At 40.2% G+C, this 15,569-nt stretch overlaps 1 protein-coding gene across 1 annotated transcript in view; it reads right to left on the reverse strand.

Moving 5' to 3' along the window:
* Positions 1–15,569, reverse strand: part of LOC108759758 (uncharacterized) — a 328,570-nt gene that overhangs the window by 86,056 nt on the left and 226,945 nt on the right. Inside the window, exons 5-6 of the mRNA XM_018505367.1 lie at positions 15,457–15,566; positions 4,299–4,417 (exon numbers count right to left, since the gene is read on the reverse strand). Of these exons, the coding sequence (XP_018360869.1) occupies positions 4,299–4,417; positions 15,457–15,566 (229 nt within the window). The remainder of the gene's footprint in view (positions 1–4,298; positions 4,418–15,456; positions 15,567–15,569) is intronic.

A 15,569-nucleotide genomic window follows, 5' to 3' on the forward strand; every position in this document is an offset into this window, starting at 1 on the left:
CGCATTCTGAAAAGTAAAGCTCTCGATGGTGCTACAAGCAAAGGGGGAAGACTTTGTTCCTCGAAGGGCCAGCTTTCCTCCACCGTTGCTCATGTTGTCGTTCTTCCCTTTAGTTCCAGTGTCCTCTCAAATCCCTTTCGAGCGAGAAAGAAGCGGTCGGTATATATCTACGCGTTCGAAGAAAAGCTCTCGAAGAGAATTCCTCTCGAGGTGTAAGCGCTTCCGTTCCTTATTTCGCGCGGCGGCGCTCCGATTCAGCAAAGGGACTACGTGGATTTACTTCGATAACAGAGATACACTGAGAAACGTACAATGGTGCCTTGTTCGATACTGGAAGAAATCGACGAAGCTATCGTTCGGCGAGTCCCTTAGTTTTTTTCGGGAAATGCGATATATTATAGAAGCGACAAAGCGCCTATGCCTTTTGTTTTTCGACCAGATTCTCGGATCTTTAAGTTAGAGCATCTATTCGTACAACGTTAACAAATGTTTCGTTCATTATGTCTATTATTATTATCTATATATCATTATATATTATTTTGTATAAAATGTATTAAATTTTGTTCATAATTTATAATAGAATGATTCTTGTTTTGTAATATTCAAAAAAATAGATTGAACATATGTCGTCCTAAATCATATTACGATATATTTTAGGAAATTATTATATCAGAAATATATGTAGATTATATAAAATATATTTTCTTTTTTTAAAACAAAATCTAAAGGATATGAACTTATGTAAAGTTTTCAGGATATCAAGAGGAACAAATGTAACGAATCAGTAAAGAATCTAAGAAGTAGTGAAAAGTCAATCTGTCAGTCTAGAGAATCTATAATATCGACTTTGAGATAAGACACATACTTTCATCTTCTTCCTCTTTATTATCTATAAAGCCAACTTTACCAATAGTTAAAAATTTTAGAAATCTCTGCATGTTTCAAACTAAATGTGTTAACTACGGTACGAATATTATTTGCGTATCTATAATTACGTAAAATTATCCCAAAACTCTCTTTCTCTCTTGATCAAGTCTCTCTCAAAAATTAATAAATATTAACTATGATATGCCAAACGCAAATTATTCCGTTTTTCTGCAGTAATAATATTCGCAAATGTAGATACACATTACTTTTAAAATTTTAAAAAATTGTAAATAACGGTTACTCGACAAAAGATCTACAATGGCAGACCTGTCTGGACAAAGAAGGTGAGAGACGATGGAAACTGTAGTTGCACAACTGTAGTCTGCCAATTCTTAGAGAAGAGAATGAAGCACGGCGAGACTTCGTGCCGACTTTTTCCCGTTCTCAATTAAGTTTGAAAGTCCATTCAAACGGGGAATGGAGCTGAAAGATCTCTTCTTTCTCCTCCGTAAAATCTTCGCCCATGGCACTATTATTGCTCAGGTTGCCTATTATTGTTCCCTCTTTTCGCCGCCGCGAACTCGTAATATGATATATATGAAGCCTCGAGACGCAGAATATCGTACCCAAGCAATATTGTGGTTACGCTAAATTGCCAATACGTGCTTTATCGGAGAAGCGTAACGTTAAGCGTTACCTTTTCCATATCAGCGATGCAAATCCAACGAAAAAGCTAGCCTGTTTTCCAAAGTAAAGAAGGAACTCCGGGGTGCATTCTCTTGATCGCGCACGCTTTCTTGGAAGACGAAGCGGCAGCTTCCGGCGAAAAACAGGAACTGGGGTAAAGACTTCGCGATTTCGCGCATGAGATAGTATCGCACGGTTCGTTTACTTGCATCTGGGAATATACGGATCCCAGCAGTCGAGGGGAAATATCGTCCGAAAGCGGTACTCAATGAAATGGATACAAACAAACGTTTAACTTATGCCAACAAGTAAATAAAGAAAAACTCTCACCGGATTATACGGTATAAGATAGTAGATATGGTAAATAAAACAACGCTCGCATCGATATCGCCGATAAACGAGATAAATCACGATAACGGAAGTTCAGTACTTTCAACCATGGATTTATTGCAATCTATTCGTAGAACATTTGTCAAATAGTGAAAATAAATGAAGACATCAAACTTAAGGCAGCAATAAAATTAGTTAAAATCGATATGTCTTACCCTTTACGATCTTCTAGGCAGATTGAACGCTATTATCATTTATCGGTGGAACGAAATGGATGGAAAAGAGAAAGAGAAAGCAAGAGCTCCGCCTAGAAGAGCCACAAATCCAATGTTCGCAATGAAACGTAAGTAATTCCTCGCACCCTTCCGCCGAGTCGCATTGAACGCGACGAGTCGCTTGAGTTTGAGGAAATAGAACGAGAGAAGACATTGAGAAAGCAGTAAAGAAAAGAAAAATACTGTCCCCGTAGAATGGACCCTGTCGGCCCTGGCGGATTCCGAACAAGGTTGGGGAGTGCAGGGGAGGATGTAGGGGAGGGTTGGGAGGATTTGAAGATCCGTCTTTCGAGAAAATACAACGAGTTCAACCTAGCCGAGGCATTCGACCCGCGTCGGACGGACAACACTACAACGACGAAGCTGAGCGGAATCGCGAGACCGACCTCTATTGATTCCGCGTTATTCCTTTGCCCGTTCCCAACAAGAATTGAATCCTTAGTCGCTATGGTCTGCCTCCATCACCCGCTTTTGTACGCCGCCCCTTCTCGCTTCTTGTTCTTGATTCCTATATCGCGCTTGTCCATTTTCCTCATCCGTGTCTCAGGACAGGCTTCCGAAGCGAAAATCCTAAGTCGCGCGAGATGGCGTTTTCCATTACATTTAGATGTATTGTATTTTCCCTTCTCCCCTTTAGTACGTTTTACTTACAATAATTTAAACTAAATTAGATTCAAATTGAATAATTTATAAGCTAACTTTAGATAGTTGATTTATAAAGACAAGTGAACTAAATATTGGGAGTGCCTTAATTTGACGAGTGAGTATAATATAATCAAGATAAAAGGTTTTTAAATACGACAATAAATATCTAAATGCAACATTTCATTCTAATTTCGTAGTCGCTTTTTTATTACTCAAATTATTCAATGTACATGTATATGAAAATAAAGTAAAATTCAGTATAAAGGGAAACGTATCTCCGAACGAACTTTTTTTAGCAACACTATTACCACCATAAATTCAAGAAAGTTTTAATACCCGTACGTGCCGATACAAGCTCCGCGAGCTCTCCCATCCAATACCCGGACAACCCAAGCATTACGTAAGGGAAATATCTAAGGGATTACTTCGGCATACCTACGCGTAGAAATTTCTCCAACTACCGGCCTTAAGAAGGCACTCCGGGGCAGCTTAGAAGGCTTCTTACGAGCGCACCAGCAAAGAAGAGAACGCAGAGAGATACATCTACACATGCACGTACACATACGTATAACGCACACTCGTACGCGAACGATATACCTGCGTACGCTATTGCCGAAGTGGAGCGTTGAGAGGCTTTGATGAACATAATGAACGGCTCACTGCCGCGAGCACGAGCGTTTTCCTTTAAGCTCTGGCTCGAGTGTTGTTCTCGTTCTTGTTTTATAAGCACGGGGAATCTGTAATACGCCCTATGACGCTCAGACGAAGAAAGGGGAAGAAATGCGAAAAGACGAACGGATCTGTTGTGTGTCAATGCAGTGCGTACAAACGCAAGATGTTGATCGAAAAGTGGAATAGACTTTTAACGAGATCGTACATGGAAAGAACGATTTTGCTGAAGTATCTAAAAATTTAGAAACAGCTTGATAATTTTGTTGGATCATCAAAACAATTATATAGGAAATTCACACAAGTATGATAAGCAATGCTGCAAAAAATTTGAACGTCCCAGTTTGAGCGTTCTACGTAATTCTTTTGATGGTCCAACAAAATCATTCTTAAATCTGCTATCTAACTAAATTTTTAGATACTTCAGCAAAACTTCTTTCTGTAGAGCAACGTTGCAACGTAACGCTACTGGTACGAATTTACTGTAAATAAATATCTTTCTTTTCTAAATATTGCTATCAATTCGTAATATATATAATTCTCATTTAATATCGTAATTTCACACAACTATAGTCCTGTGTTACAACTATGATCCAATCCTGCGCACGAAAACACAAATATCAATGGCATAAGACCATAGTTGTATGAAGTTTCAGTACTTTGATACTAAATTCGAAAGCATTGCAATCTGGATGAAACAGTTATCTGCTATCAGAGATTATATTGTCAATTTTAAGTTACTAAGAGCTTATTTCGTAAAATGTAACATATTCGCAAAATATCGCTGATATCTCTGATGTGAGAAATTCTCTAATCAGTACTCACAGGTGATCCTGCCGTTTAAACGCCTTGCCGCACATCGTGCACACATATTTCCTCTCGTCGCTATGCGTCAGTTTGTGCTTCGTAAGCGCCGATGCATTGTTGAACACCTTCCCGCAGATCTGTAACAGAGAGAAACAACCATCGTTGCAGCAGCAGTGTAGATGAAAATTATATATGGCATCTGTCGAATCGCGGCTATACACAATTACGTTACATTTGCCACTGAGTGCAACTCTCTCGATTATCATCATGGTGTAGTGGAAGCCACATTGTACACATATCCGATGGAATTTCTTTTCATCGAGTACATTAGCGACGTACGAAGAGTCACGCGAAGTCTATTTTTAAACTGCACAAGAAATTAAAGCGTGGCTACAATTTTCAATTAGCATGCTAATCGTTGTAAAGCGAGGACATCGTTTTATGACAGATATTAGAACAATGATATCAAATGATTAAACGCGGATCTTTTCTGTTGGCAAGTTTATCTTCGCACAACGCAACAATTATTGTGTCTAGCATCGATAAGAATAATTTCGCAATTTCTGCAACGAACGATAATAATCGCGTTTTTAACATAACAGAGTCGTTACACGTCAAATAAACGTATTTATTCTATTATGCAGTTTTGCTCGATATATTATTTCAAAAGTAAAATATAAATAAAGTTTTCGTGCAACTTTAAACTTTTATAATCTTCTACACATAAAATAAAATCTATAAAATAAATCCATAAAAAGCATTATATATGCAATTTATGAAAGTTATAAAAATTTAAAAACATAAAAACTTTATAATCACTTTTCTATTCCAAAAGATTGATGAAAATAAATCCAATCTTTCGAACAATTAATATTGTTAATAATAAAAAATATAATATAAAAGATTTTATTTTTTTGTGCCACAGAATTAAATTAGTTATTCTCGCCGCAAAGTATCGAGATGGGACGAGGAGAAAATTTGGTGGCCGTTAATACTTCCCTGATAAATGATGCTATTATTGTCGGTCCTATTAAAGAATAAGAGATAACCGGTATCACCGCAATACGTAGAAATTACTCGCGGATTTAATGTCGACCGCATCGTGTGCCGGTCCTGGATATAGTATACCCGTTAAGTATGTGGGATTAGGTTTATTATACGCGCCTCCAGGTCGCGGACTATTTCAGGAACTATTTCAGGTAGCCAAAGGCCGAGGAATTGAATGCGGCCAGTGTTCTACCCGAAAAGCTAATGCCTCGTTCAAATGGGCGACGAGTTCGCCGTCGTGGAAAATCGTGCAAATTCCGCGGGTACATGAACGATAGGAACGATTAACATTTCCAATAAATTTGCCCTGCGTCTTTCGTCACGAGCCTGTCTCTGCCTCTCGAAATGCCATGCATAATATAATCAAGCGGTATCATCGAGGTAACACCAAAAGTAACATAATTAAAACAAATATACTCTCCTCTGTCAATATTATTTTACAAAATAATATCCTAGGTGTGTGTAAACTTTAAAACGAATTAAGGAATCAATATAACTGTAATATAATTTCACTGAAATAATTGATTTACTATAAGTAACAATCCATCTTTTCTATGTTGTAACATTATTATAGATATTACGCTCTTTAAATAAATTTCAGTATTCGCAGAAAAAAAAAACGAAAGGCAAACAAGATGATTAGGTACATACTAAATGGGATCAATAATGCGAGAAGTACAGAACGCCTGTGACGTGGTTAAACTCGCTCTAATGCGTGGCTGTTCGTGGAATCCCGCGGACGAGATTCGGAATATCACGTCTCGAGGGCATCGGGAATTCATCGTCACGTCGAAGGATTCGCGGTACCGGCGCCGCGGCATTAAGCCGAAATTAATTTCCAATGCACCTGCGGCCGCCGCCGCGCCACGTGACGACACGGAAAACGTGCGATGGCACGATTCCGAGCCTCCATTATCGGAAAAGTCTTTTCCGCTTCTCGTTTCGCTGTTATTTCCAAATGTTCGACGAACGCGAAGGGTACATGAATCGCCGGTGATTCCGGTGAAACGAGAAAAGCCGAATCCGAAGTCGCGAAGGAATATCATCGTTTTCCTGAATACGGACTTCCTTTTGACTTCAAAAAACTACTTAACAAAAGGAGAAAGAAACGTAAGTGTCGATCGTGTAAGTGTTGTATTATTTGAAATTTTTAACTTTCTCATATACGATGAGAAATCGAAAGATGATTTGATTTTTTGTATGCAACAGTAACGAGACAAGTTATAGATGAACTAAAAGTTAAAATTAGAAACAATATAATATATTATAGGACCGTATATGTGGTGATAACTGTAGAAATCAAAGTCTTAAACGGTTTACCTAGATCTTAAATGTTTGTATGATTCTTGTGTGAATTTATATACTACGTATGTAGTCCTTAGAAATGATTTTTCGATCTTGAAACGCTAACTCTACTAAACTACCGCAGTAATATCACGAGTTAAATTGACTAGCAATTTAACAATTTTTTGATACTTATTCGCATCTTCGAAACGATCTTAATAATGTTAAATGACATATTAAAATCTATAAATAATTAATTCTTATTGCGAAAAATATTACCTCGGCCGAGAGTCGAACCCGTATCTCTTGCATTCCGTGCGAGTGTCCTAAACCTTTAAACCGCGTTTCTAAGAACTACATATGTAGTACATAAATTCATATAAGAATCATACAAGCATTTAAGATCTAGCTAGACCGTTTAAGGCTTTGATTTTTATAGTTCAAAATTACAAAATTCTTAATTACTTTTATCATCTATGTATCTTCAATGTCATTTAAATATAAAAATCGCGAAACTAACGCAGACAAGGCCCTGGCTTTTCGGTACAAAAAAAGAAGCTTGTTGACATCCGGCGGAATACGAACTTCCTGTGGAATCCTCGCAAGCACTCATGCGAAGCGATACTATTTAACCATGAGCCACGGTTGCTATGACGACTCACGTATAGCTTAAACGGTACAGTCTGTCGGCAAACATTTGCTGGGATCCAGCAAACAGGCAACAAATTCCATTTCATGAAGGAACGGGCGTACATAACGAACGTTCTCGAGAAAACGAGAAGTACTCTCCAACATGACAGAAGAAATTTCCGGGCCATAGATAGAAAAACTTCGCGTCGCCTCCACTACCGAGAGTAAATCCCAGATTAAAGAAAAAGGTATTAAGACGTTCCTGACGCGTCGCGGATAATATTGACCAAAGACGTGAAGCGGACCAGCAAGGGAGGAGATAAGCGAGGGCGGCGAGAAAGTAGGGGCACAGATAAGAGGACGTAAAAACTACGGAAAAGGGAATAAAAAAAAAAGAGCCAGAAATGACGCAAACGCAAAGATTTAAGACGTGTAGAGGTGGTGGCCGTATATATTCAAGAGGTGGGATGAACGTTTGCACACGGTCTCGTGCAGGTCTCGCAGGAGCCAAGGGGGAGGAAGGGGGGGGGATGAAAAGGGGCGAGGCGCCAAGGGAAAGGGGAGTCGTACTTCTGGCTCCTAAGCAGAAAATCTAATTTGCGTAGCTTAACTCCTAAGGAGCTCCAGATGCACGGACGCCAACACACGGGAGTTTCAATTTACGAGGCGAGGACCGGGACTAGAGAGAAAGATGAGAGGAGCTGCTGGAGTGACGGAGAAGAGGCAGTAGAAACGGCAGATGGCGAGATAAGGGTAAGATAGACAGAGACAGAGAGAGGGGAGGGAGAGAGAGAGAGACACGAAGAGCTAAGGAAGGAGGATGTAACGAAGAGAGCTCAACGACGAAGGGTAGGGTCTTTTCCCTCACCCATCATCTCCGTGCCAAAACCCGTATCTTCCATCCCTGACGCGGACCCTCTTCTTGAGAGCTAAACAAACATCATTACTCCTGGCCTTTCTGGCTACCACTCTCTTTGCCAACCCACCTCCGGTCGCCACGATCTCTGGCCGCATCTCGTCCGTATACGATGGTTCTTGGTCGTCTCCACTTGGCTCGCGACTGCAGCCTGTAGCGCCATAGCCAATGTACACCAACCAACACCGAGCTCTGAATACGTAATCCCGCGGGTGGTAACATTGATACTTCGTTAAGAGGGAACCTTGGTAGGAGAGGTACGCGCGGGAGAACACTTGGGCCGAACGAGTGGTCGGAGAGGCAACCACAGAGCGATTCATGGTTTCAACTGGCCTCATCGATCGGCCGATCCGCTTAACGGTCATTCTGACCAACCACGTTCGTCGTGGCTGCTCTTCCAATGAGAAGTACGAGTATGAAGGATCAAATGTGAAATTGTGTGTACTACCGACAATAGAGTTTCTAAAATTTTGATGATATATTCTATATTTGAGAAAACTACGTAGGAAGATCAAGAAAATATCATTTAGTCTCTATGATTTTGCTCGATTCAATCTAATAACCGATTTGAATATATCTCTGGTAATCAATGAAACGAAGAATAAGCTACTGTCCGCGTATTTATAACTTTTTGAAAAATTGCTATAAAAATATTACGTAATATTTAATTTAATACAGTATGTGTACCAAATCAAATCAAATATAGAGACGACTATATATATATTACAGTTATATATATATATATATATAAAACTGTAATTATATATACATTATCTTATATATTAAAAAATATATATTAGATATAATAAATAATTGGGACGTCGAGTGGCTTGCCACTCGGTGCGATTGACTTGCGATCTGTAGATCCGGGGTCAATCCTATCTGCGCCCACATGGTCGATTTTTCGCGTTTGAGTAAATGGCTCCACTTAATTAAGAGACCTTTGATCACCAGCGCCGTTCAAATCCGGCGTTAAATTGTAAGTCCTATATATTAGTGACTATATTAGTGAATATATAGACCCTCCAGGCTAGGGGTTGAACATTAGGCTAACAACTTAATTCCGGAAAAAATCCATTGTTACTGAAGCCTTATTAGAGGCCTTATGCTCTACGCAGGGAGTTAAAGAAACGTGTATATATACATATATATACTACTCTCTAAATCTAAATCAGTGGGCAGTCACTAATTACCCTGTGGCATACTTGGCACTGATAATCAGTAAAGTTCAACTAAAAAAGGAACAACGTTTGAGCATTACATAACTAAAATACTACACGTAAATTTCAATGTTCTAATACCATATTCATTGAATTTAAGCATTAAAACAAGATTAGTTAAATCACATAATAAAGATTGGCTAGGTTAAGGATCTCACATTTGATTGACTGTTTACTAGTGGCATACTTGGCACTGATATCAGTGATTATCCACTGATTCAGATTTAGAGAGTACAATATCTGCAACATAATTCACATATTGCATGTAATTGTGATTCAACCATGAATATAAATATCTAACGAAAAAAAGAAAAGGAGAAGAAAGAAAGACGAGATTACTTCATTATTTGAACGCTCGCTAAAATGAACAGCCACCACGCGACTCGTGAGTAAAATACGTCTGTGGTTTCATTCGGTTAACGTTTGTTCCGGCTAACCACGTTCGCGTCCCGTGTTTTCTTTTAACAGAGGCTGGAAGCGGCAACGTAACCCCGAGGGGGCGAGGCCGCTGGGCGAATGCAATTTGTCGCTTCCGGGCAGGCGAATCTTTTAAAGAAGTGCATCTTATTACCAGCAACCGTTAAGGAGACGAGAAACTCGCGCTTCCGTAAATAATGAGGAAGGCAGCCTTCGCGAGAAGGAAAGACGCGGTGTGCCGTTGTTGCTACTGATGCTGCAAAGAGACAAAGGCTCGCCGCCATGATGGCGCAGGAGAATATTATTCTCGTTTGAGGGTTGAGGACGGCCAAGTAATGTACGAATGGACTATGTTGCTAGGAAAAAGGACGATGAATGGAACGCAGGAAATCGCGTTACCGTTCGGGATTTTCATTGTGTCACGAAAGACGACCGCACCGAGTCGTTCGTTTGCCAGCAACTTCTTCTAACGAAAGGCAGACATAACAAGGCTAATGCAAGCCGAATACTTTTCTTGAAAATAATTTCTAAGAAATAACTTCTCCATAAAATAATTTCTAAGCGTCTATCAAGAAAATAAGAGCTATAAGGCTTTTTATTGATATACATCAATCAGGTCACAAATAGTTAGACGTAAAAGATTATTTTCCTCACCTCGAACATGTTAAACAATATAAAAAATAAATAAAATACTGTAATAGTCAAAAGTGAGAGCGAAAGAGAAAGAAAGAAAGACACACAATAAATTAATGTATCGACATTTATAAATAATTGAAATGTATTAAGAAAATATATAATATTTTCTAAAATTGTTTGTTGCAAGCAAGAAAAAGAAAGAAATATTATCAACTCCTTTAAAAAGAAACTGAAATCATCGAGCTTTTAAAGCTGTACAATACAAAATTCCTTAAGTCAACAAACTAAAAATAAATTGAAACTTGTGCTTTTATACCAAATGACGTTATTAATAATACGTTTCTAATATATTCAAGGTGAATGATAATCATTTCTTCGCACGAGTTCACGATACGTACAGTAGTAACAAATAGTTTTCGTCAGACGTGAAACGAAGCCTAGTCCCTTTGTCGCAACTAAAGATGTACAGAATGTAACGGAATGGTAAAGAGCAGGATCGACAACAAGAGCAACGGACTGGGGTAGAAACTACGACGTAATGGGGTGAAGCTGCACGTAGATCTACCAACAACTTGGGTTGAAGTCGGCTTAATTAACAGCTCGTGTCACTGCGAATGTTGGGAGTACATAGGTATCCAGAATAACGGGCACGTATGTCAGCATAGTACATGCACATATGTTTGTACGAATTTGGAGATTATACGTTGGCCCGTTTTCTCAAAGTCTCTCAACCAAAAATGTAATGTCCGTGACAATCAGATTGCAAGATCATTTCGTAGCGATGTCGTGGAAAGATAACAAGATGAAAAGGGTAAAAAGGATAAAAAGGGAGAGTAAACTAACTAAACGAGTGTTAAATCGGAAAGAAGAACAGTGATTTAATCAACGCGAGGATTAATCAGATAATATCCCACACGTGTGCGCGTTTTTAGATTATAGTGTGTCACACATTCCATTTACATTTTTCAGAAAAAAAAAGTCCATTGGCTTATTAAAATTAGCGTGAAAGTTCTCTGACTTTCTGTGATGTGTGTATTGCCGGGTCTGATTAATTAATGATTTAATGTACAGTTGACGAAGCGAAAAATCGATCGATCGCCGAGTACATCAGCGATTCCATCATCCTCGTGAAACCATCGTTTTTACATTTACACAAATGCGGATTAAATAATTGCAAACAACAATAGCTCCCTCGATGATATACATAGCTGCAGTAGAAAATTAAATTCTCATATAAAACTTAACAAGACTTCGGTTTTATTAAATCGATGTAAACGCGTTCACATTTGCCGCAAATTATTTTCAGCATAAAACGCTACACAAGCAGAACGATTAATAATCACATGCATTATTCTTCTTCATCCCGCAGATTTTCAAACTTTCAATATCATCATATTCGCAATCTGCCATGTCGTTATACAAGGTATAAAACGCCCGACGCGTTGCGTTTGAATTATTAATTAGCACGCACCGATGCTGCGTCCAGCGTTAGAGATGATGGCATCTATGAGAGAGGCCGGGCTACGCCACGCAACGCGGCTCTAAATGGAAATCGTTGATGCATTGCGAGCGATCATAAGGGTGCATTAAAAAACTTTATCTCGCGTCGCGCGACATTAATCGACCGTCTCGCGCATAATGCCGTGCGCGATAATTGGCGCATAAATTATGGCGGGACAGAGCCCGCCGTGACGAGGAAAATTCCACGGGCGTCCTGTAATGAATAACGATCAATTTCCGGCGAGACAGCCGAGCGTCACGTCGGACGCTGCTGCAAAGGCCGCTAGCCTTCTCTACCTCTCTCTCCCTCCCTCTCTTGCTCCCGCTGTTTCCCTCCTTTGCCTCCTCTCTCTTTCTCTCTCATTCGAGTACCACCCCCTTTGGATCGCGGCGATATCCGAGAGCCATAATCGAGCCAAGGCGGACGGGCTTAATTCGTCGCTAACTCGATACATCGACAAGGCTTGTCAACAAGTCAGGCGAACCGTCATTTAATTACGTAACAAGGCACACCAGGACGAGGGGCTGGCCGGGCATACGCGGGAGAAAGAGAAGAGACGAAATGACGAGAGAGTACGGGTCAAAGGGGACGAAAGAGGAAGTGGCAGAGATGAAGGAGAACAAGTAGCGAGGATGAAAGAGCAAGAAGCGCATGCGACAGGGATGCTATGTGGAAACGAGAGAGTATAATGTATGATCCTTTACAGAAGAGAACAGGGACGATGGAGATAGAAACGTAGGATCAGTCGCAAAGACAGCGGATCTGTAGAAGGAGGGCTTCCATCCCTTAAACAGTACGGCACGTATTCTCATCACGAGTCTAAAGACGTCTGTATAATTCTCGTCTCTTACTGAGATTAAATATACCAAGTAAATAAGATTTCAGAATCGGGGCCAACATATCTGACTGTTAAACTTGCAACGAGAATACAAATCTACAGACTCAAGGAGCAAAGTGGTTTTGCTCAGTCAAAAGCTCGGAGCGTGTGCAGACCGCACGATGTACGACGCGGGAGAGGAAAGCAGATCAATCAGCGAAGGTGGTGGGTTCTGAAAGGGTTAGCTCCTAAATACCACCACTACCACCACCATCATCACCAACCTCCACCACCACTACGAGGCACGCCTAAATCGGTCGAATGTACTGACGACAAACGGGGAATGCGCGGGGGAGTATCGCGTTCGTGTGTTACATCACGAGATGCCGTCGTGTTTGCCCTGCCTGCTCGAGGCTCGCGCCGGCGTCGCCTGAATATTCAACAGCCTTTCCACACACGGCACACGGCCACGATGACGCCCCGTGCTTGCACGCGCGCGAGCGTGTACCGCGTGTATAAACAGCTCCGACAACCGCCTGGCACTTTAGCGCCGAGACCCGTTGCGTCTTAATGTGGGTCACGAGAGAGGGCTGGGCTCGGAAGAAGGAAATTGAGCCGTGCTGAAATCAAGGCTAGCGCTGCCATTTCGCGCTGTCGTCACGTTCAAATAAATTGCAGTCACGTCATCGTCAGTTCGGAATCGGCCGATTACGGTTCATTTCCATTTTACATGTAGGTATAATGTAGAGAGACCTGTACGAGAGATATATGCGAAAATCGTACAGAATGAATAGAAGATGATATATAAGAATCAATGAAATTATCCCTTTTTTTTGGTACTTTTAATCTAAGTCGATGAAAATAAAGAGATGAGGAAAAAGCAAATTTCTAATTTCTTCTATTTTGCTAATTTAAATTAATACCGCATGAATCCGAGAGAATAAAAAAAATATTAAATGACGATTCGCGAATAAAAAGAGAATGCTATAACAACAGTGATAATAAACTCAGGATGTGTTTCATGCTTAGCGTCAGAGCCTGCATTTAATTTGCCGCGCTTCAAGTTGAAATGGGAAATAGCTATATCACAAAAAAGTTGTCTGAAGGCAACACGGACGTATACGCGGATCCGTGATAAAACGGACTCGAAGGGCCGTCGTAAAAATGCCGCGTGCGTACGAAAACTCGTCCGGATTGCACGTCACGGATGCGAAAGCGCATCCCCGCACGTCGGTGGCTTTCCGCAACAAGCGCGCCGGCGCGGTGCGGAAAGTGGGTCAGCATCGTTAGCGTTCGATGGCGCCATTTCGACTCGTTCCGGCTGCGGGCGAAAGGGACGGAAAGGGGCAGACACACAGGGGTAGAATGGGGCGGGTTAGCACGAATTTTGTGGCCTCGCGCTACGGTTTTCGAGCACACCCCCGTGGTCATCGATCGTGGTCGTCTAACTCGATCGGTCGCTAACGAACCGTCTCCTCGTTCTTCCCCGTGAAAATGCTCTTTGTCGCTGCGTGCTCTCGAAAGGAAACTAACTGTTAAAATGGAGCACAGCGGGGGGGAAAAACCGGTCAGGGAACCGTTAAACAAAACATAGTTCGTGGGGTCTGTATAGTATATTGTATAACAGATATGGAAAAATAGACTATAAAAAGTAGTTACACAATTTCGCGATGCACGAGTAATTAAAGAACTGCGCAATTATCGGTTTGAACCGCGGACCAACTTTCGATTCGCGCACGTAGTCGAGTACTTTATTTCAGCAAACTTTAAATCAATTGACAGAGACAATTATCTAATGTCAGTTTACGTTTACAGCCGCGGTATATTTTTGTTATTTTCGCAAGTGATTCCAGATTTAATTAAAACATACTGGTAAAAAAAAAAACACAACGCAGCTACAAGAACATAGCTACATTATGCATACACGTAATTTAAACAAGCTATGCGTATATATGTACATAAGAGAATATTCAAAAATAATGTTCCCGACACATGCCAGTATAATTAAGACTATATGAGTAATTTTTATTACGGTAAAATGAGGGTCCACGTGCATGATAATTATTGATAATGAAACGTAATTTTTTTCTACCGAGTAAGAGACAGCCCATTTAGAATAAAAAATTGCGAATAGCCTCGAAACTCTGTAAATTTAAAATTATTGTTAAGCAAATAATTGTTAAACAAATTTCATTACGTAAAAATATCTTGTCGAAGGATGCACGACTACTATAAAGCGCGATTGACGGTGTCGCGGCAGTTGGATATTCTGATTATTAGTTGCATAAATATTCTTGATATGCATATATGAGCAATCGTTCTACTACCGTTGCGGAAGAGCCAATTTCAATGAAATTCGAATGACAATTTATCTCGCTCATCTGTTACAGATCACATAACAAATGCCAATATCATTCCATCAAAATTATTGATGTTTCTGCTTAACTAATAATATATTTAGATTATAGCAAATAACATCAATTCCACTTATCGAAAAAATAAAATTTAAAAGGACAAAACTGAATAATCCTACAATTCCAATAAATTTATTGCCGTACAAAAGCTGTAGATTATCTATAAACTAGAAAAACTTCTTTATCGAATTAATTTATCTTGATTTCATTATATTTTGATTGGCTGTGAGACTCATGTTATTTGCAAGAATTTAATTTCTCTTCAATGACTAATCTTCTCACGTCTTCACTCACCTGACACTGCTGTGGTCCCTGCCTGTTCGGCGAGGAGGCCTTCAGTCTCGATTTCTTCACTCCCAGCTTCCCAGGATCACCGCCACCGGCCCTCGATTCCTCGCTGCTACCTG

This window comes from Trachymyrmex cornetzi, unplaced genomic scaffold, assembly GCF_001594075.2.
Source record: "Trachymyrmex cornetzi isolate Tcor2-1 unplaced genomic scaffold, Tcor1.1 scaffold204, whole genome shotgun sequence".
Lineage (NCBI taxonomy): Eukaryota > Metazoa > Arthropoda > Insecta > Hymenoptera > Formicidae > Trachymyrmex > Trachymyrmex cornetzi.